At 40.8% G+C, this 23,573-nt stretch overlaps 1 protein-coding gene across 7 annotated transcripts; it reads right to left on the bottom strand.

Annotated features, from left to right (window-relative positions):
• Positions 1-3,300: 3,300 nt before the first annotated feature.
• ZNF227 (zinc finger protein 227) lies at positions 3,301-21,822 on the bottom strand. 7 transcript variants are annotated; one of them, XM_011997760.1, is made up of 6 exons: positions 21,765-21,822; positions 21,116-21,270; positions 16,535-16,596; positions 13,049-13,134; positions 11,772-11,855; positions 3,301-5,863 (listed from the first exon to the last, which is right to left on the bottom strand). In XM_011997760.1, exons 4-6 carry the CDS (start codon positions 13,080-13,082, stop codon positions 3,744-3,746), a joined length of 2,238 nt encoding a protein of 745 aa, XP_011853150.1. In that variant the 5' UTR covers positions 13,083-13,134; positions 16,535-16,596; positions 21,116-21,270; positions 21,765-21,822; the 3' UTR covers positions 3,301-3,743. The 7 variants fall into 7 exon arrangements, with proteins under 7 accessions (XP_011853150.1, XP_011853147.1, XP_011853149.1 ...); XM_011997757.1 differs by having other exon boundaries at positions 13,049-13,175; positions 21,765-21,816; XM_011997759.1 differs by lacking the exon at positions 16,535-16,596 and having other exon boundaries at positions 13,049-13,175.
• Between the last annotated feature and the right edge of the window lie 1,751 nt (positions 21,823-23,573).

The following is a 23,573-nucleotide window of genomic DNA, read 5'->3' as shown; positions in this document are numbered from 1 at the left end:
GCTCACTACAACATCCACCTCCTGGGTTTAAGCAATTCTCCTGCCTCAGCCGAATAGCTGGGATTACAGGCGCCCACCACCACGCCTGGCTAACTTTTTCTATTTTTAGTAGAGACAGGGTTTTACCATGTTGGCCAGACTGGTCTGGAACTCCTAACCTCAGGTGATCCACCCACTTTGGCCAGCCAAAGTGCTGGGATTAAAGGCGGCAGCCACTGCACCCAGCCAGCTTTTTCAAGATGGGGTCTCACCGTCACCCAGGCTGGAATGCAGTAGTGCAATCACGGCTCACTGCAGCTTCAAACTCCTGGGCTCAAGTGATCCTCCCGCCTCAGCCTCTTGAGTAGTTGAGACTATAGGTGTGACCCACTGTGCCTGGCTGGGAGTCTGCTATTATACTATACTACTTTGTTACCAATCTTCTGACTTGGTCTCTTTAACACTAGTTTCTCCTAAAATGCCTTGGTCCTCTCAAGAAGCAGTAGAGGGATGCGGTTTGAGACTTTGTCAAACTACCTCTGAGAAGGTTAAGAAGAGAATGAGAGGTAAATAAAGCAATATTCATCAGTGGCACATCAGTGACACTCACAGGCTAGGAGAGCTCCACAACAGTTCACAAGAAACCATTCCTTAACATTAACTGTGCTAGTACCTGCAAGGAAACATTGACTGGAAGGCTCTCATCTGAATATATCTATCTTTGGATATTTCTATCAGATACTTTTCTTCATGATCCTACGGGAACATTTTATTTGGTTTAAAGGGTCAATACCCTGAGAATGCGAAAAATTGTAATGTTTGGGAGACTATGCCATTCAAAAATCATCTCTAGCATCAGTCATCCAATACTCCCATTCTCTCCAAAAGACAGAACCCCCAAGTTCTAGTTGGATGCATGTCCACATTCCCCAGTAAATATATGAATGATACTGGGAGACAAATTTCTGATTCTTGAAGAATGAAGATGCAACACAGAATAGGGGTAAGGCTAGAAAAAAAAAATCACTATGATATTAAGAACTGGAGATAAAAGCAGGAACTCATCATTAATTCTTTCTACCTTTCTACTTCTCTTCCTGTCTATATACCTCTTTCCCCTCCTTCATCCCCTAGTGGAAAAAAAAAGAAAAGGCACATCTATTACAGCTATTACCCAGATCTTGATGTATAACTACCATCCCCCAATCAGAAGAATCTGAGTTCTCAAAGAAACAGCAAATTCCGTGGATGGGGCAGGAAGAATACCAGATGAGCTTGGAACATTGTATTGTGTAGATGTGCTCAAATTTATTTGAAAATACATGACGGGCAAACAGGACAGAAGGGAAACTTCCTTAGAGTAGAACAACAGTCTAACAAGTGTTGGAGGAATGATGAAGGTTGAATATATCACCCTTTTACACCATCAGAGCAATTACTGATTTAGGCCAGACTTAGAGAATGCTTAAACTAGTGGAGGAAAATTTACGAAAAACAAGTTATTTATAGAGTCAGGAAGTGTCTCCCCACAAGTTGCCTTTGTAATTATTAATTACAAAGAAAAAAATAGTAATTTCGCAGTGGAAAAACCCAGCACGGCCCTCCCCAATCAAGTGTTCCAAGTTAACATAACCCATAAAGGTACAAACATACCGTGTTTCCTGATGTGCTGCACACCACTTAGAGTCCTCAGGGAAAAAAATGTAATTCAAATCCAATTGTAAGGAAACCTCAGGCAAATCCAAATTAAGAGACATTCTACAAAATAATCTCAAGAATATCAAGGTCATTAAAAACAATGAAAGAGGTAGCAATTCAGATTAAAGCAGTCTAAATGCAATGTGTAATCTTTGGACTCTAGAGCAGAAAACCAATAAATATATAAGATTTGTAAATATGTAAGATTTAAATAAGGTCTATAGGTTACATAGTGTTATGTATCAATAATAAATTTTCTTTCTGGGTACAGTGGCTCATGCCCATAATCCTAGCATTTTGCAAGGCTGAGGTGGGAGGATCACTTAAGCCCAAGAATTCTACACCAGTTTAGACAACATAGCGAGAGCCCATCTCTACAAAAATCTTTAAAATTAGGTGGGCATGGTGGTCAACGCCTGCAGTCCCAGTTACTTGAAAGGCTGAGTGGAGTGGATCGCTTGAGCCCAGGAGTTCAAGGCTGTGGTGAGCTATAATCACCCCGCTGCACTCAGCCTGGACAACAGAATGAGACCCTGTCTCTAAGTAAATAAATCACTGGAATGTTGTATTAAAGCTAAGTAGATATCCTTGTTCTTAGGAAAGCACACAAGTATTTAGTGTAGGAAGAAGGATATAACATATTCATGTGGCAAAACTTTATGTATAAATGCATATAACATGTATAAGTATGGGTATAGATATGCTCATACTTATTGAGAGAATAATTCTAGATGTGTATAAGAGAATGCATATAACATGTATAAGTATGGGTATAGATATGCTCATACTTATTGAGAGAATAATTCAAACATGTTAACAACTGGTGAATCTGGGTAAAGAGTATATGGGAGCTTTTATATAATTTCTATAATTTTTCTGAAAGTTTTAAATTATTTCAAAATAAGTTTAAAGAAATATAAAAATATACATAAAGTAAAATCCCATTATTTAGAGAGAACTATAAGTAAATACTTATTCATCTATGCGTTTTTACAAAATAGGATCACATAAAAATCTCACATTTTTTTTTTCAAGTTAATATACTCTGAACATCTTCTAACATCCACAGCTAAAAATTTACCTTTTCCCATTTGATGTCTGCATAGCGTGCTGCTGGATTGGTAAAGCACAAAATACTTTGGCAATCCAACTATTTCTGTTTGCTATTAAAACAATGATGCACTGACTATCCTTTATTTGTTTATTTATTTGGGACGCAGTCTCACTCTGTCACCAGGCTGGAGTGCAATCGTGTGATCTCGGCCCACTGCAACCTCCACCTCCCGGGTTCAAGCGATTCTCCTGCCTCAGCCTCCCAAGTAGCTGGGACTACAGGCACGTGCCACCACGCCTGGCTAATCTTTTTGTATTTTTAGTAGAGACGGGGTTTCACCATATTAGCCAGGATGGTCTTGATCTCCTGACCTCGTGATCCACCCGCCTTGGCCTCTCAAAGTGCTGTGATTACAGGCATGAGCCACCATGCCCGGCCATACTATCCTTTAATATACCTCTATGGCAGACATATATTTACTTCTGAAGATCAAAGATTCATCCCTGGGGATATATTCCTTAATTTTAAATCTATGTACCATATAAAATAATCATATTATGAGTCCTTAGTTACAGAAAATTTTTAGTCAGTAATTTTATTCATTATTCATAGCTTTACAGCTTTCATGAAAATAATGATCACTGTAGGTATAAAATGAAAATTAAAGAAAAGGAATAATAACTCAAAACTCTCCCTGGCCAAAAAACCAGTTAGCATATGGCAAATATCCTTCCACACATTATCTTCAGGCATATATTCCCATTGAAAGGTGATCATTTATATTAACTAGATCTTACCAAGAGAGCCACAAGCCCCATTTTTCCCCTAAATACGAGTTCTATTCCTGTTCATGGTTCTATGTCATCATCTTGATGGATTTGTTAGAAAGATTCCAAACGTGAATAAACCCCCTTCCACTCTCAACACTTTTATAGGGTTTACCACCAGCATGCACTCTCCAAAAACTTGAAAAGGTGCATTCAGACAAAAGTTGGTAACACACTTCTCATTTCTAAAGCTTTTTGCCAGTATGGACTTTCTGATGATATGTAAGACGTGAACGGTGACGGAAGTCCTTATCACATATGTCACATTTGTATGGTTTTTCTCCAGTGTGGACTCTCTGATGGGCTTGAAGACGTGCACTCTGACTGAAGCCTTTACCACACTCTTCACATTTAAAGAGTTTTTCCCTGGTGTGAACACCCAAGTGGACTCGAAGATTTGAGGGGAGACTGAAGGCCTTACCACACTCCTCACATATGTGGGGTTTCTCTCCCGTGTGGACCCTCTGATGATGGCGAAGATTCAAGCTCCTACCAAAGCCTTTCCCACACTCTTCACATTTGTAAGGTTTTTCTCCAGTGTGGCCTCTCTGATGGTATATAAACTGCGAACTGTATCTAAAGCCCTTTCCACACACATCACATTTGTATGGCTTTTCCCCTGTGTGGACTCTCTGATGGGATTGAAGACCAGAGGACTGACTGAAGCCCTTACCACAGACACCACATTTGTATGGCTTCTCTCCAGTATGGACTCTCTGATGCACCCGGAAATCGATGGCCTGACTGAAGCTCTTATCACACTGCTCACATTTATAGGGTTTCTCTCCTGAGTGAACTCTTTGATGCGCATGAAGATTTGATCTCCAACTGAAGCCCTTCCCGCATTCCTCACATTTATATGGTTTTTCTCCGGTGTGAATTACTTGGTGTAGTTTAAGATTTGAACTATAACTGAAATCCTTACCACACACATCACATCTGTATGGTTTCTCTCCAGTGTGGACTCTCTGATGGGTTTGAAGCTTTGAGGACTGACTGAAGCCCTTCCCACACGTTTCACATTTGAATCGTTTCTCCCCAGTGTGGACATTTTGATGGACTTGAAGATTTGAAGCCTGACTGAAGCCCTTACCACACTCCTTACATTTATAGGGTTTCTCTCCCGTGTGAACTCTGAAATGAATATGCAGATCTGTATTACGGGTAAAGCCTTTCCCACACGCCTCACACTTGTATGGTTTCTCTCCTGTGTGGACTCTCCGATGGCATATTAATGGTGAATTGTGGCTGAAGCCCTTACCACACACATCACATTTGTAGGGTTTCTCTCCAGTGTGCACTCTCTGATGGATGTGAAAATGTGCAGCCTGAGTGAAGCCCTTACCACACTCCTCACATTTATAGGGTTTCTCACCCCTGTGGACCCTCTGGTGAACACGGAGATTAACACTCCAACCGAAGCCCTTACCACACTCTTCGCATTTGTATGGTTTTTCTTCAGTGTGGACTCTCTGATGGCACTGAAAATTTGAACTTTGACTGAAGCATTTACCACACTCCTCGCATTTATAGGGTTTCTCTCCAGTATGAGTTCTGTAATGAATGATAAGACCCGTGCTGCTACTGAATCCTTTGCCGCAACTGTCGCATCTATAGGACTTTTCTCCTGTATGATTAGATTGGTAAGAATGAAAAGAGCTCTTATTGAAGCAATCACCAGATTCATGACATCTATTGAGTTTCTCTCCTGGGTGAATTCTCTGAAGAGTTTGCAGATGTGAGCTTTGACTGAGGCATTTTTCTCCCGTGTGAACATTCTGATGAAGGGGAAACCCTGGGCTATAACTGAAGCCCCTTCCACACTCACCACATGGATGGGGTTTCTCTCCTAAGGGTAATTTCTGATTGGTGCCATCACTAATGATTTTGCCATATTCATTACCTTTGCAGGGTTTCGGTTCTGTGTCAGTTTTAATATGCTCATGAAATGGTGACTTTTTCATGAAGTCTTCATGTATATGCAGGTTATTTTTCACATCAATTTGCTTACCTCTACTCTGAATCTGGGACTCACTCAGATATATATTCCTGCAAGAATGCTGGGTTCTCCAAAACGAAAACTCTTGATTTTCAATATAAATCCCTTTAGGGTTCATTATATTGTTCTCATTTTCAGAAACCTGAATAGAGTCACCTTGTAGTAACTGGGAACTCTTCCCCTGAAGACACCTGGTTAATTCCCTTGCAACCTGTTTCCAGATTTGCCAGCAGGATAGCTCTTGATTTGAAAGGTATTTTAATGCAAATTTTTGGAGCGTCTCCATCTTATTTTGATGCTTGCTGCCTATATTAAAAAAAAAAAAAAAAAAAGGCAATATTTAGAGATGAGGGCAGTAAATGCTTTCTTCAGAAATATCAGAATGTCACACTTAGGTCATGGGAGAAAGCCTTGATAAACCAGGGAAAAAGTGACCTTGTCCTTACAGCATCGTGTATTCTTTTGTCATGTTTTTCATACAGGTGTAAACAAAGAATGGGGTCCACAGGCTCCCATTCACTAAGTATAAACATGATCCATTTAGAAACCGTAAGTCTAACAATTTAATATGAGAGCTAAAAGCTAAAATCAGGTAGCTGCAAGGCAACAAAAAGACAATCCACATTGCGACCTACAATAACATCAATTAATAGCCTACTCACCTCTTCCTCAGTAGGCTTATGATAAGTGGGATTCTAATAACCAGTTAGGTTAGAAAAGTTCAGACTGTAGGCATAAAATAGTATTTTAGATCCTGTTAGAAACTATTATCCAACAGGAAATTTGGGAAAGCAGTTGGAATAAGATCATTGTTCTAAAATCTGGTAGAAATCCAGGTCTCTGGACAAGAAGTGGAAAAGGGAAAGCTAATCTTGTGTAACTAGGAGAGAACTTCGGAGAGGAAAGAAATAGAGCATAATGCAAACTCTCAAAGCCAACACAGAAGACGAAGAGAGGGAGAGGTATGTTCAGCTTGGAAACTTCCTCCCAGAAAGCAGGGAGCCTTGCTTGTTCTCTTGCTCCTGTCAGGTCTCTGCTCACATATTACATGTTACTCTATCCATGATGCCTTCCATAACACATCATCTAAAAATAAATCAACAGTACCACCATAAACCTTTCTTTTTTTTTTTTTTTAAACAGAGTCTCGCTCTGTCGCCCAGGCTGGAGTGCAGTGGCGCAATCTCAGCTCACTGCAACCTCCACCTCCCAGGTTCAAGAGATTCTCTTCCTCGGCCTCCCAGGTAGCAGGGATTACTGCCACATGTAGAGCATGCCACTACACTCAATTTTTGTATTTTTAGTAGAGATGGTGTTTTGCCATGCTGGCCAGGCTGGTCTCGAACTCCTGACCTCAAGTGATCTGCCCACCTCGGCCTCCCAAAGTGCTGGGATTACAGGCTGAGCCACCACACCTGGCCTGCCATACACCTTCGACTCTTCCCAGTTCGATTACCCTGCTTGACTTTTCCCCACAGTACTTATTATTTGATTTACTATATACTTTCTTTTTTTTTCCTTTGTCTCTTTAGACCCACTAGAATGTAATGGTCATGAAAAAAAACACGCATTTTGTTTTCTTCATTGCTTTATCCCCACTGTAACAAGGGTTTTCAAATTGCTGCGATGCATTAGTGCACCATGAAACCAAGTATATAACTTGTGACCAAAAAAAAAAGAAAAACCATAATAAGAACATGCTTAGTGTATTAAAAGCAATAAGAGTAGTTTGTAAACATACACATAAATATAAACATATTTATGCTTAGTCAAGATGTAAAATTATACTTATGTTGAGGGTCATGGTTAGAAACATATGAAAGACTTTGGCTTAAAATATTTAGGGGGTGGTTTACCAAGTCCTAATCAAGTAATTTGCCTAAATGAAATGTTACATTCTAATACAAACTGAAAAAAAGATATTGACAGGTATCTACACATTTCTGGATATGGCAGGCTGAGTAATGACACGCGACCCCCAAGAGATGTCCACATCCTGAACCCTCAAACTTGTGAATAGTTAATGTACATGGCAAAAAGGAATTTACAAGCCAGGTGGCTCACACCTGTAATCCCAGCACTTTGGGAGGCCGAGGCGGGTGGATCACTTGAGGTCAGGAGTTCGAGACCAGCCTGGACAACATGGTGAAACCCCATCTCTACTAAAAATACACACACACACACACACACACAAATTAGCCAGGTGTGGTGGCGGCTGCCTGTAATCCCAACTACTAGGGAGGCTGAGGCAGGAGAATCACTTGAACCCCGAAGGCAGAGGTTGCATTGAGCTGATATCATACCATTGCACTCCAGCCTTGGGAACACGAGCGAAACTTCGTCTCAAAACAATGCTAAAAAAAAATACAAAAACAATTAGCCTGGCGTGGTGGCGGGCACCTGTAAGCTACTAGGGAAGCTAAGACATGAGAATCGCTTGATCCCAGGAGGTGGAGGTGGCAGTGAGCCAAGATTGCGCCACTGCACTTCAGCCTGGATGACAGAGCAAGACTCTTTGTCTACAAAAATTTTTTTAAAAAGCAATTTATAGATATGATTAAATGAAAGCTCTTAAGGAGATTATCCTAGAATATCCAATCAGCCCGAAGTAATCACAAGTCCTTACAAAAGGGAAGAGGGAACCCTCCCAGATTTCACCCTATACATCTCGCCCTTTTGCTGATTCCAATGTGTATCTTTTTTGCTATAATAAAACTGTAAGTCCAGGCCGGGTGCAGTGACTCACGCCTGTAATCCCAGCAATTTTGGGAGGCCGAGGCGGGCAGATCACAAGGTCAGGAGATTGACACCATCCTGGCTAACATGGTGAAACCCCGTCTCTACTAAAAAATACAAAAAATTAGCCACGCGTGGTGGCGGGCACCTGTAGTCCCAGCTACCCGGGAGGCTGAGGCAGGAGAATGGTGAGAACCTGGGAGGCGGAGCTGTAGTGAGCCAGGATCGTGCCACTGCACTCCAGCCTGGGTGACAGAGCGAGATTCCGTCTCAAAAACAAAAACAAAAACAAAAACAAAAAAAAACTGTAAGTCCAGCACCTTCCCGAATTCTGTTAGTCATTCTAACAAATTATCATGGAACTCTCAAATTTGTAGCTACTTGGTCAGAGGTGAGTAAAATTATCTGGGAATCCCTAAACTTAGAGCTGGTATAGAGAGCAGTCTTGTGGAAGACTATGCCCTTACTCTGAAAGTCCAGACTAACTTCAGGTGTTTGGTACCAGAAGTCACCACAACATGTAAAGTGCTTCTCACATTGCTTGTGGTGGAAGCTAAGATTAATACATGTGGATGCAAATTACACTGGAAAACCAATTTAGAAATTCTGGAATTTTCTTTGCCTAATCAAGACTCACCTCAACTCCACAGGTATGTCAGTGCCTTTGGACTTCTAGAAATGTCCAATTCAAAACTGCTGAAGAACTACTATATGTAAGTTATATAACTGTTTGGGTATTAGAGGGAAGGGAAAATGGGAAAGTGGGAAGTCAGCTGTATGGATAAGGCAGTTTTCACCAATGAGTAAAGTCAACTTGATACTGATACAAGGAAACTGATGAACTGTAATACCTGCCATATTGCCATTGATAATTTTTGATAGTGTAGTTACACATTCCAACAGCTGTGAATAGCTTTTATCTTCTAAGGTTAGTAGGTTTGAATATTTATATATCCAAAAATGTCTTAGAAAATTACGAGTTATGTTAGACATCCACTAGAAGACAGTGTTCCCAAATAATTAATCACACTGCCGTGCTCTCAATCTATGAGTTAACTCTCAGAGTAAAAGGGATGTGATATCTACTTGTCTCCATTCTCTTTAAGTTTTTTGTTAATAATTCTTATAAAAATAAACCCTTTGGCTGGGCATGGTGGTTCATGCCTGTAATCCCAGCACTTTGGGAGGCTGAGACAGGCAGACCACGAGGTCAGGAGTTCGAGATCAGCCTGGCCAACATGGTGAAACCCCATCTCTACTAAAAATACAAAAACAAGCCAGGCGTGGTGGCAAGTGCCTGTAATCCCAGCTACTCAGGAGGCTGAAGTAGGAGAACTGCTTGAACACAGGAGGCAAAGGTTGCAGTGAGCCAAGATCACACCACTGCACTCCAGCCTGGGTGACACAGCCAAACTACATCTCGGGGAGCGGGGGTGACGAGGCAGGGGAAGCCCTTTAACATGTGTTCCTCTGACTTATGAAGAATGTTTCAGAATATTACTTGTACATGGAGCATGGTTGCAAAATCCTGAAACATGTTGAAGGTATCAAAGAAAAACCTTTGAGATAAGGTGGCAGAAAATGCTACAAGATTTGTTAAAAGAAGGACTTTGTTTAAATTATGCAAAAATGAAAAGTAACAATACCTAGGATAATTCCCGAGGTTAAGTTTGCATATGAAAATGAGACCCAGTAAAGTGAAGCAAATATCTAACATTCCTAAACACATCAAACATGAAGCAGCATGTAGACCTAAAAAGGGAGATGAACCAAAGAGGATGAATTATATCCATCAACTACTCACAGAATTCAGAGCCTAGTCTATCATGTTAATAGATAAGCTTACTTGTTTTGTTTTTGGGGTGAGGAGAGCATATAAATTTACATCATCCGCGGTGTCTCACGCCAGTAATCCCAGCACTTTGGGAGGCCAAAGTGGGTAGATCAGATCAGACGTTCGACACCAGCCTGGCCAACATGGTGAAACCCCATCTCTACTAAAAATACAAAAATTAGTTGGGCGTAGTGGTGGTCATCTGTAATCCCAGCAACTTGGGAGGCTGAGGCAGGAGAATCACTTGAACCCGGGAGGCGGAGGTTGCAGTGAGCCAAGATGGCGCCACTGCACTCTAGCCTGGGTGACAGAGCAAGACTCGGTCTCAAAAAATAAAATAAAATAAAATTAAATTAAATTAAAAAATTCACATCATCTAGGAATACCTAATTTTTATTTTTAATTTTGTGTGTGTGTGAGACAAGGTCTCACTATGTTGTCCAGGTTGGTTTCAAATTCCTGGGCTCACTTGATCCTCTTGCCTCGGCCTCCTAAGTAGCTGGGACTACAGGTGTATGCTAACATGCCTGGCTAATTTTTTTTATTTTTTTGTAGAGATGGAGTCTCATTGTGTTGCCCAGGTTGGTCTGGAACTCTTCAGCTCAAGTGATCCTCCCACTTCAGCTTCCCATGTAGCCAGGATTACAGGTGTGCACCACCATACCCAGCTTACTTTTAATTTTTAAGTAAGTAGACCTGAGGAATATGCGAATTAAAGAGAAAGCAAAGAGGAGAGAAATGAAAGGTAAGGGGATAGAAAATGGAAAGAAGATGGTATTTTAAATTAAAATGGTAAATTTAAACATACAAGACCTCTCTAATGATACAACATTTGAGCAATGACTTGAGTGCAATAAGTAAGGTGCTGGGGAGACTCTCCACCAAGGCAACAAGGAGAGCTAGTTAGAAGCCATGGAACAGAAGGGAACTTGGTGGGTTTAACAAATACTCCAAGGGTGGCCAGCATGGCTGAGATGATCTAAGCAAAGGGAAAGGAATGGGAGATCAAAGAGAAACTTGGTGAAATCTGACCAGGAAGGGTCTTGCAGTTCAGTACAAGGCCTTTGAGTGAAATGGGAAGGTTGTGAAGGCTTCTGAGCAGAGGAATGACATAATCTAATGTGTTCTTTAAAGAGTCATTCTGGGCCAGGTGTGGCAGCTCATATCTATAATCCCAGCAGTTTGGGAGGCTGAGGTGGGAAGAATGCTTGAGTCCAGGAGTTTGAGACCAGCCTGGGCAACACAGCAAGACCTCATCTCTACAAAAAATAAAAAATTAGTCAGGTGTCATGATATACACCTATAGTCCTAACTACTTAGGAGGCTGAGGCAGGAGAACCGCTTGAAATCAGGAGGTTGAGGCTGCAGTGAGCTACAGTCACGCTGCTGCACTCCAGCTTGGGTGACAGGGTGAGACCCTGTCTCAAAAAATAAAGATATTTAAAAAAATAACCACTCTGGCTACCATTTAGAAAATAAACTGTAGGAGCACAAGGGAGGAGGTGGGGAGACCAGCATGGAAGCTGTTGTTATAATCCAGGTGAAAGATGACCACATTCGGACCAGGGAGGTAATGGACATGATAAGATGCAGACTAACCAGTACCTGAAAGAACAGACACAGGGTTCTCACCAGAATACCTACTTCTTTGGGTTTCTGTTTCCATCATCCAAAGCTTTTCTTCTGCTTCCAATTGGGATACCATATCTGGTTGGAAGGGAAGATGCCCTATGAAAATGTAGATTTATATGTATTTAAGATGAACACACAACTAAAACACATTTTTGTCTGAACCGTATAAGCCTCACAACCTCTAGAGTGATATTTTATTACTTATTTTATTTATTTATTTTTTATTTTGAGACAGAGCCTCACTCCATCGCCCAAGCTAAAGTGCAGTGACACAATCTCGGCTCACGGCAACCTCTGCCTTCAGGGTTCAAGCAATTCTCCTGCCTCAACCTCCTGAGTAGTTGGGATTACAGGCACCTGCCACCATGCCTGGCCAATTTTAGCATTTTTAGTAGAGATAGGGTTTCACCATGTTAGCCAGGCTGGTCTCGAACTCCTGACCTCAAGTGCTCCACCCATCCTGGCCTCCCATATTGCTGCAATTAAAGGCATAAGCCACCATGCCCGACCTCTAGAGTGATTTATTTTAAGATGTTTTTAGATCATGAACTATAATAAGAAATTTAGGTTGTGGCCTAGTTCATATACATATATATGTGTGTGTGTGTGTGTATATATATATATATCAAGTTATACTTAGCCAATGTCTGTTTTCATCACATTTGCAACACTATATCTCACACCATTCACTGAAAATTGTCACAGTTTTTGATGCCATGTGAGCAGTTCCTGAGAAGGAACTCTGATATTTTCTATCCTTATCTGTTTTATTTCACTGAAAAAAAAAGCCAATATAATGTACTAAGTTAATGTATTGATGGGTTTCATTTGAAAGACAAGGTGTTTGAAAGATAAAGCATAGAAGCTAAATTGTCCATTTACGGTTCATTTAAAACAGGGTTTTGCAACAGCGGCACTACTATTTTGGACTGGTCAATTCTCTCTTGGGAGCACTGTCCTGTGCACTGTAGGAGATTTAGCAGAATTCCTGGCTACTACCCACAAGATGCCAACAGCACCCCTCCATCACTTGTAACAACCATTTCCAGACATTGCTAAATATCTTCTGGGGGCGAAATCACCTGTGGGTGAGAACCAGCAATTTTAAAGGACAGAATTTTGCCTGAACAGAAAGACCAGAAAAACCTATGCTGTTTTCCCAGAGATTAGAAAACCTTTCGTCTTCAAGAGCAAGGAACCGTTTTAAAAGGTTCAAACCCTTGAACACCTGAGAGCAAAGAGATTCTCAAGGGAGCTGAAATTCAGGGTCAGACAGTGCCTGTCCTCACCCACTGCAACCAGGTTCTTGAAGTTCTCCACCATGACATCTCGGTACAGCTTCCTCTGGGTAAGATCCAGCAGTCGCAGTTCCTCCCTGGAGAAGACTACAGCCACATCCTTGAATGTCACAGCCTCCTACAACATCAAACAGATGTAACCTCAATCTTACAACTAACCTCTACTGGAAGAAGGGTGGCATCAAGAAGGAAAAGAGCACCACAAAAAATTGTTATAGATTCCAAGAGATCTGTCAATTTTCAGTTGTGACACTTTTCCCTCTCTCACTATCTCCTACGCCCGTCCCCACAAAGCCTGGACTTTATCAGTGGTTTTTGTTTTTTTTCTTTTTTGAGATGGAATCTCACTCTGTCACCAATGCTGGAGTGCAGTGGTGCGATCTCTGCTCACTGCAACCTCCGCCTCCTGGGTTCAAGAGATTCTCCTGCCTTAGCCTCCCAAGTAGCTGGGACTACAGGCGTCCACCACCATGCCCAGCTAATTTTTGTATTTCTTTAGTAGAGACGGGGTTTCACCATGTTGGCCAGGCTGGTTTCAAACTCCTGACCTCCAATGATCTGCCCGCCTCGGCCTCCCAAAGTGCTGTGATTACAGGTGTGAGCCACCCCACCTAGCCCTATCATTGTTTTTAATGTTTGCAAAGCTCACAGGCCTTCAGCAACCCCCAGGACGGGTATATAGCTCTTCCTGTGCTTTCAAGGCACATGTCACATCCACCTACTACAGGATGCACAGCTGCTTAAAGCACTGGCTCTGGAGTCTGGCCAGGTTCAAATTTCAAGGTTTTGCCTTTTACTAGTTATAGGACCTTGGGCAAATTCCTTAATCTCTCACTAACTCAATTTCCTCTTCTTTATCATTGTATCTAAATTATAAGGTGTATGAGCCTGACACAGAAGGATCACTTCAGCCCAGGAGTTTCAGGCTGCAGTGAGCCATGATTGTGCCACTGCACTTCAACCTGTCTCACTTTTTAAAAATAAATACATTTTCAGGCTAGGCGCAGTGGCTCACACCTGTAATGTCAGCACTTTGGGAGGCCGAGGCGGGCAAATCCCTTGAGGCCAGGAGTTTGAGACCAGCCGGGCCAAGATGCTGAAACCCCATCTCTACTAAAAATACAAAAACATTAGCCAGGCATGGTGATGTGCATCTGTAATCCCAGCTACTCAGGAGGCTGAGGCAGGAGAATCACTTGAACCTGGGAGGCGGGGGTTGCAGTAAGCCAAGATGGCGCCACCGCACTCCAGCATGGATGACAGGGGTAAGACAGTGTCTTAAAATAAATAAATGTTTAAAATTAAAATAAATAGATCATAAAGTGTTTGAAAGGATGAGATGAATGAATATATGTAAAGCACTTAGAAGTGCCTGGCACACCATACATGCTCAATAAATTCAAACAACGAATATCTTTATGATCTCTTTTGTCCCATTTTGTGACTACATACAATAGTATTCCTTGGAACTGATGATTTATCTTTAACCAATCCAAATAGTGTACAATTAATTACAGATTTTTACTCTAACCAATACTGCAAAGATCCTTTTACAGAGATCATGGTCAAGAAGAAGGAACTGCAAAGTCACAGAATATTTACTTTAAAAATTTTAGAAGTGTAGTGGAAGATTTTCCTCTCCAAAGGTTTTCCCAGTTCACTTTTCATGCAACAGTATAAGCATTCCTGAATCTCTAGACCCTAGCTAAACAGGACTCAGTTCCTTTTTCTAAAAAGGTCATTGACAATGTAAGTAAAACCAATATATAAATAGAAAGCTATTTTATTAACATTTTCACAGATTTATTACTGACCATCTTTTTTTTCATAAATTTGTATCTTTTCTTTATGACACTCCTACTCATTTCTTTTGCTCATATTCCAGTTGGAATTTTCTCTATATTACTAATCTTAACAGGAATTTTAGCTATTAAACCTTTACCTAATGTTTACGTATATGCCACCGGTTTGCTGCCTGATAGCTTTTGCTGTAGGGAAATTTAAAACACTTATATAAAAACTGTGTTTGAGTATCTATGTTCATGGAATGACTAAGAGACAAAACTAGAGAAGAGATAGGCATTGAGATGGAAACTGGATGAGGGGCATTGCTGGGGTCTGTCCTCCAAAAGGTAACATCAGGGTCAGCTGCACTGGTTCACGCCTATAATCCCAGCACTTTGGGAGGCCGAAGTGGGTGGATCACCTGAGGTCAGGAGTTCGAGACTAGCCTGGCCAACGTGGTGAAACCCCGTCTCTAATAAAAATACAAAATTAGCCAGGCATGGTGGTACATGCCTGTAAGCCCAGCTACTTGGGAGGCTGAGGCAGGAGAATCACTTGAACCTGGGAAACAGAGGTTGCAGTGAGCTGAGAACATGCCGTTGCTCTCCTGCCTGGGTAGCAAGAATGAAACTCTGTCTCAAAAGAATAAAAAGGTAACATCAGGTACTTCTATGATATGCGCTCATGTCTGTGAATGGAAAACTCTTTTGTTCTGTCTACCTTTATATGAAAATAGAATGCCAGATATTCCTAATAGTTGGAAGCTTCAGTGTCCAATGAGTCAGCTACCTGGGAAATTTGGGGCAGCCATAAAATGTTCCCATAACCTGTTTCTTCCTATTTAAACTGCAGATAAATCATCTCCATCCTCACATCTGAAAAATGCAATGACAGATAGAAAGGGCTGGCAAGACATCTAAGTACTACTAGACCCAAAACTTACGTACATGTAGTTACTTTGATGAAATAAATTCATACAAGAAATAAATGAGTGATAAAAACATAAACAGGAAAAAACATATAGCTCTTCTCTGAAAGCATCTAATAAAATTACACCATGTCATTCTTTAGATGTTCTGTTTACAAAACACCTGAGGGAACCAACATGAAACTGAGACATGAACCTCTTCAATGCAGAGTTCCTAAAACTTTAAGGACAAATAATATTGAATTCCATCAGAATTTCTTTTGATGGAATTGTTTTTATGTGTAGGAAAAAAAAGTCACTGGATTTACTTTAAAGTAGTAAAATTCTTAAAATATCTGAAAGGCTAAATAAGGAATAGTTTTTTTTGTTGTTTTTTAAGGGCACTGCAATTCAATGGCATATGATGTAATCACATACAATGCAGGTGATGCAATTAAGTGGAAAATACACACTTGAAAATTTCATCTACCCAAGTATTGCAAAATGTTTATGAAAAAGGAACATGAGAAAATGAAAAAAGCTAGTTCATAAGCAGGATAGTACTGTAGATTATTTTTGATTAAAGCTTCTATTATTTTTTCAAACACTGTTTTGTAAATTAGTAAAGGTGATAAACTGAAACAAACAAAACACATACATGTTAGCATACAACATGCCCTGAAGATCTGTTTTCCACTAACCTTTCCAAGAAAGAGAAAAAATAAATCTCTAATCTTTGAGAAATAAATCACACCTTAAAAGACAGTAAGGAATCCTTTACTTACCTGAAACTTGGTCATTTTCTCCTGCTCCTTCTGGGGAAGGTCATAGTCCTGAGATGGCATAACTGGGGAAGACCAAAGACACCATGAGACACAAGCCTGCTGTTAGCCCAGGTGGACATATAAGGAAATTACAGAAATAGCCCTACTTCAGACAGGTATAGCCACATACAGCTTGGTAAGCAGAACATGGACTGTATTCCAGCTACAAAAAGGCATGATAGTTCAGGGCCATTGGGCAGTGAACAGTCTGCACAAACGCAGCATCCCTGCTACAAGGATATCTGATGGCAGAGACAGTAGGAAACAAGAGGCAGTGTAACAACATGAGGGCTCTCAAGTCAAGTATCTGGGTTTAATTCCTAGAAATGATACTTACCAGCTGTGTAACCTTGGGGATATTAAAAACCCTCTCTGTGCCTCACTTCTGTTATGTATACAATGAGGACATGGTAAGAATCATAAATCGTACCTCCCTCATAGGGTTTTTCCAAGGATTAAATAAGTAGATGGAGAGTTCCAAGAACCAGGAGTCCCTTTCTCTTATAGTTACAAAAAAGCAGACGAGGCCTGGCATGATGGCTTCTGCCTGTAATCCCAGCACTTGAGGAGGCCAAGGAGGGAGGATCACATGAGGTTAGAAGTTTGAGACTAGCCTGGCCAACATGGCAAAACCTCATCTCTACCAAAAATAAAAAATTAGCCAGGCGTGGTGGTGCACGTCTGTAATCCCAGCTACTTGGAAGGCTGAGGCACGAGAATTGCTAGAACCTGGGAGATGGAGGTTATAGTGAGCCAAGATGGCGCCAATGAACTCCAAACTGGACAACAGAGTGAGACTGTCTCAAAAAAAAAAAAAAAAAAAAGCAGATGATACTTTGCATCATACACTTGGCTTGCAAATATTGCTCTCCTATGAAAGTCACCTTTAATTTCTGATAAGCCAAAATCTGACTTAAAATTTCTTTTTATTAATTTGTTGCCCAGCTAGTAATATTTTACTGACACTGATATCAGTTTTCTAAAATGTATCATTCTAGGTCAATTTACTTCATTAAGCCTGGAAACAATCATTGGTAAATCTCTTTTATGTGCACAGAGAAAAACACACAGCAAAGGGAAAGATAAAGATACAAATGAAAAATCAAGAAACATGAAAGATAAATTGAGAGGGTTCCATATTTGTCTAACAGGAATGGGAGAAGAGAATGCAGGATGGAGGGAATGACTGAGAGATCTTAATTTCAAGATACAATTGCTGAGAATTTCACACAATTGATAAAAGATACAAGTTCGCATACAGAAATTCCGAACAGTATAAATAAAAATAAACATACTCCTAAACAAATCACAGTAAAACTCAGGAATGCAAAAGACTAAACAAACATAAAGAACTGGAAACAACAATCACCTTAAAGCTCCTAGAAAGAAAATATAGTTGACCTAAAAGAAATAACAATTGGCTTGACAGAAATAGGGTAACAGAATGGAAATTTAAAACAAATGAATATTACCTCCAAAATAAAGAAACTGTCAACCTGAATTCTATGTTCAACTAAATGATAATTTACATGAGAAAGAAGCAATATTTTAGCTGAAAAAAAACGAAGAAAAATTTGTAACCATGTGAACCCTAAAAGATGGACTGTAAAAAGCAATGGTAAGAAAACATTTGTGACTATATTGGTAATATAATCTTTGTTTTAAAAAAGCCAAAGAACTATAATGACAAATTTTGAGGGTGGTTATAATAAAAAGTAGACCTATAAAAACCTAGTCTTCTTAAAAAAAAAAAAAAGGTACATCATCTTCTTTTTCTTTCTTTTTTTTGAGACGGAGTTTTGCTCTTGTCACCCAGGATGGAGTGCAATGGCACGATCTCAGCTCACTGCAACCTCTGCCTCCCAGGTTCAAGCGATTCTCCCACCTCAGCCTCCCGAGTAGCTGGGATTACAGGTGCACGCCACCACGCCCGGCTAATTTTTGTGTTTTTAGTAGAGACGGGGTTTCACCACGCTGGCCAGGCTGGTCTCAAACTCCTGACTTCATGTGATCCACCTGCCTCAGCCTCCTGAAGTGCTGGGATTACAGGCATGAGCCACTGTGCCTGGCCCCATCTTCTTTTAGATTTTTTTTAGTCTCAATATTCTTCAGAATAAGAACACATGCTGATTAAATTTAGTATTTGCTAAGAGAATATTTTTGAAGTTAGAAGAATGACACAAAACCATATAAACCCCACACCAGTTGAGCACAAATAAAAGGGATAAGTTGAACAAAAAATCACAAGAAAGGAGAACAAAATATACACAGAGATAGTAAAAGCAAATTATCCCAGACTGCACTAAAAAAAAAAAAATTATATAAATATATTCTAAAAGACACTACAAAAACATAATGACAAAAAGTTTGAAAGAAAAAGACCAAAAAAAGATATAATATACTGAGCAAATAGCAAAATAAAGCTTCAGTTTCAGAGGTCATGGTAAAATATGAAAAAAAAACTGACCCCAGCTACTCAGGAGGCTGAGGTAGAAGAATCGCTTGAACCCAGGAGGCAGAGGTTGCAGTGAACCAAGATGGGGCCACTGCACTCCAGCCTGGCCAACAGAGCGAGACTCCATTTAAAAAAAAAAAAAAAAAACTGACCTGATGTTTGGTATATGCTTTAAGACAACCGTCTGCAGCCTTTTTGGCACCAGGGACCAGTTTTGTGGAAGACAATTTTTCCATGGATGGGGACAGGGGAGATGGTTTGGGGATGAAATGTTCCACCTCAAATCATGAGGCATTAGTTACATTCTCATAAGGAGCGCACAACCTAGATCCCTTGCATATGCAGTCCCTCCTATGAGAATCTAATGCCCCTGCTAATCTGGCAGGAGGCAGATCTCAGGTGGTACCACTCCAATCACCTCCTTCTGTGCCATCAGGTTCCTAACAGGCCACAGGCTAGTACCAGGTCTGCTGCCCAGGGTTTGGGGACTCCTGCTTTAAGACAATCTAGTTTTTTTGTTTTTTTTTTTTTTTTAAAGGAGCGGGGGTGGAAGGAGGTGGAGATAGTCTGCAGCAAATGTTGTGTTGGTTACATGAGATTCACTGCACCACTCATTTGACAGTTGAATATGCTTGAAATTTTTCAGCTGGGCACAGTGGCTCATGCCTATAATCCCAGCACTTTGGGAGGCCGAAGTGGACGGATCACCTGAGGTCAGGAGGTTGAGATTAGCCTGAGTAACACGGTGAAACCCTGTCTCTACCAAAAATACAAGAATTAGTTGGGGGTGGTGGCACACACCTGTTATCCCTAAGTTACTCAAGAGGCTGATGCAGGATAATCACTTGAACCTGGGAGGTGGAGGTTGCAGTGAGTTGAGATTGTGCCATTGCACTCCAGCCTGGGCAACAAGAGTGAATCTCCGTATCACAAAAAAAAAAAAAAGAAAGAAAGAAAAAAAGAAAATTTTCATAATATATTAAGAAAAAAACTACACAGAATACCAAACCTATTTTGAGAAACATCCATAGCAAATACTAAAGAGAAACACTATAAAGTGTCAGCAGTTTTATTATAAGTAATTTTTTCTTTATTCTTATGTTTTCTGAATCACTGTCCAATAGAAATATACTGAGACACATACGTAATTTTAAATTTTCTAGCAGTGACATATAAAAAAGGCAAAACAAAAACAAACAAAAATAGGCAAAGTTAATTTTAACAATATATTTTATTTAAGCCATTGAATCCAAAATATTACCATTTTGACAAATAATACAAAAAATTGTCCGTAAGGCATCTTACACTTTTTGCACAAAGTTTTTGAAATCCAGTGTGTATTTAACACTTATAGCACATCTCAATTTGAACTAGACACATTTCAAGTGCTCCTAGGGCACACATGGCTTACAGCTACTGGATTGGATAGTGCATCCTATAATGAGCATTCATTACTTCTATAACCAGAATATGACATATTTTGACATGGAATGAAATTAAGTAAGTGAGATGTTGTAAGATTTTTCTAAAAAATTCAAAATTCATCAGTGCAGTTTTTGAGGTCTTCCACAGTAAAATCTATACCTACATTCCCAAGGCTGATTTCCAGCGACTCACCTGTAGCCATATGGATTACTATTTAAGATAACTGAAGATGACTGTATCATTAAGATCACAGACACTGAAAAAGGAATAGAAAATAAACAACAAAAACCGAAGAAACAAAAACAAACAAAAAAGATCACACACTCTGAAAAGGAATGCTTGGGTTCAATCCCAAATCCACCTCTTACTATCAGTTGAATAACTTCGGGAAAGTATTTAATAACATAAGCTCTGCCTAATTTCCTCATAACATAATAACTAGACCTACTTCATCAATAGCTATGGTCCACAGACGAAAGGCTTAAAATCAAAGTGGTAAGATATTATTGGTAATACTCATTTCCAAATAGCTTTCCTACCCACTCTCACATTTATTCAACAAATATTTCATCATTTTTCAGTAGTAACTTACTGAGTGAAGGAAACTTGACTAACTGAAAGGGCAGAAAACGGAGCAACAAAGTGCGTTCAAGAGCAGGTACCTGGGGCTATGCTGGGAGAAGCCAAGAAGTCCCTCCTTCCTCCTCTTTGCGAATTAGGAGCCGGTGAATAAAAGGACGCTGTCAGCACGATGGAGTCTCCATCCCGGATAAACGGCAGTAAATATCCCCACGCATTGGAGCCCGAGGACTCAATCCTTCCTTAAAAAAAAAAAAAAAAAAATCAGTAAAAGTTCGGAAAGAGCTCGGTCTCCTGAAGGATACGTCAAGACATAAAGCCCTGACCTTTCTTCTCTCTTCACTGGAGCTTCCAGTAAAAAGGGCGCTTGTGAGGTAATCACTGTATAACCAGCACAAGCCAACCCAGTATCTGGTGCCACCACTGTTCTAAGGTTTCACGCGTATTATCTTAATTCTAATTACAACCCTACCCAGTAACTACTATCTTTACTGCTATTTTAAAGATGAGGAAATAGGAGCGCGGATCATAGTTAACTCGCTGTTTATTATACCCACAGAAGTAGCGGCGCTGCTCGCCAAGTGCAGGAGGAGAGCAAACTTCCACCCTCGGCCTCTCGGCCTCCGCCGCGGCCGCGACCTCTCCATCCTAAGACTGATGGCTGGGGAGCGCCTATTCCCAAGCGGAGGCTGAAAAGGTTCAAGAGGGGTCGTGGGTGACGGGTTGACTCACCTCCCAGACCCAAAAGATGGTGGCGGCCTCGCTTTCTGGGGCGGAAGTGGCTCTCCCTACCCAGAGCTCTTGAACTACCCTTCCCAGAAGGCCCGCGCTCCTGAGGCCCAATTGTTTCCGGACAGAGTTCTGGAATACGTTTCCCAGAATTCCCAGGAGCAAGAATCATCCAGCTGCCGCCCTCTTCGCGCTTAAAAAACAGACAAACAAACAAACAAACAAACAAACAAAGGAAGAGAAAGAGCGAGTGAGAGAGGGTTACCGAGAGTGTGACAAAAGAACCTCCAAATTCTCGGAGCTCCCGGACTACAACATCCAGAATCCCCTTTATGGCTTCTTGCTGTTTAGCCAGGCCAAAGCAGTTCTCTGATTTCAGTGGAATTTAGGTTTTTCTTATTAACAAAAAGTAACAGCAAATGTGTGAAGAACTGGAGCCCTAAAATAAAAAAAAAAGATTATAGGCCGGGCGCGGTGGCTCACGCCTGTAAGCCCAGCACTTTGGGAGGCTGGGGGGATGGAGGGGGCGGATCACTTGGTCACGAGTTCGAGACCAGCCTGGCCAATATGATGAAACCCTGTCTCTACTAAAAATATAAAAATTAGCCGGGTGTGGTGGCGCGCGCCTGTAGTCCCAGCTACTTGAGAGGCTGAGGCAGAAGAAATACTTGAACCCGGGAGGTGGAGGTTGCAGTGAGCCAAGATCGTGCCACTGCACTCCAGCCTGGGTGACAGAGTGAGACACTGTCTCAGAAAAACAAAAAATAAAACAAACGTTTATAAGAAACAGATCATGTGATCCTGTACTAATAGAATTATACCCACCACGTCCCCAAAAAAGGCAGGGGAAACTCTTTTTCACATTTAACAGGATCAACTAATAGGAAAACTACTCTTTAGTTACAAAAAGAATGAAAGAACAACCAAAAAATGCAAGGAAGGCAGAATATATTGTGGATTTCCACTTCTGTTAATAGCACAGTCATATAATTCAGAATAGCTTGCTTGCTGAAGATAGCTAGACATAGAAAACACAAGCTTTGGCATATTGTATGATCAACTCCTCAAAGCAACTGAGGCCACTATAATCATTCCTCAAGGAGTTTCTGACTCTGAAAGATGAACAAGTTTATTACTTCAGTGTTTAAACCATGATCTTTATTTGCTTATTAAATGTATCATGGAATTGATGTTTCCAAGAATTGAGGGTTGAAAGAAGAGAGCAATACCTAAAAATACCCACATATCCACTACAGTACATGTTTGCAGTTCTCATTTACTAAATATATATTCTTTATTCTGTTATATATAACTATCTCTTATAAAGAACCAAGTATGTGCCAGGAACTAGTCCAAACTATTCAGACTCTGGGACCCTCGCTATATTTTCACAACTTTTTTCGTTTTTCTTTTCTTTTTTCGTGTTGTTGTTGTTGTTAGATGGAATTTCGCTCTTTTGCCCAGGCTGGAGTGAAGTGGCACAATCTCGGCTCACTGCAATCTCTGCCTCACTCAGGGTTCAAGCGATTCTTCTGCCTCAGCCTCGCGAGTGGCTGGGGTTATAGGCACCCCCCAGCACCACCACCGCGCCCAGCTAATTTTTGTATTTTTAGTAGAGACGGGGTTTTGCCATCTTGGCCAGACTAGTCTCGAATTCCTGACCTCAGGTGATCCACCCACATCAGCCTACCAAAGTGCTAGGATTACAGGCATGAGCCACTGCACTTAGCCCATTTTCACCACTTTTTTAAGACAAATAATGTAATGTCCTCTAGTTTACTCTTTGGGGTCCAGAGGCAGAGAGAGGTTAAG

This window comes from Mandrillus leucophaeus, unplaced genomic scaffold, assembly GCF_000951045.1.
Source record: "Mandrillus leucophaeus isolate KB7577 unplaced genomic scaffold, Mleu.le_1.0 Scaffold546, whole genome shotgun sequence".
NCBI classification, from domain to species: Eukaryota; Metazoa; Chordata; class Mammalia; order Primates; family Cercopithecidae; genus Mandrillus; species Mandrillus leucophaeus.
This window is presented reverse-complemented; position numbering and strand designations above follow the sequence as displayed.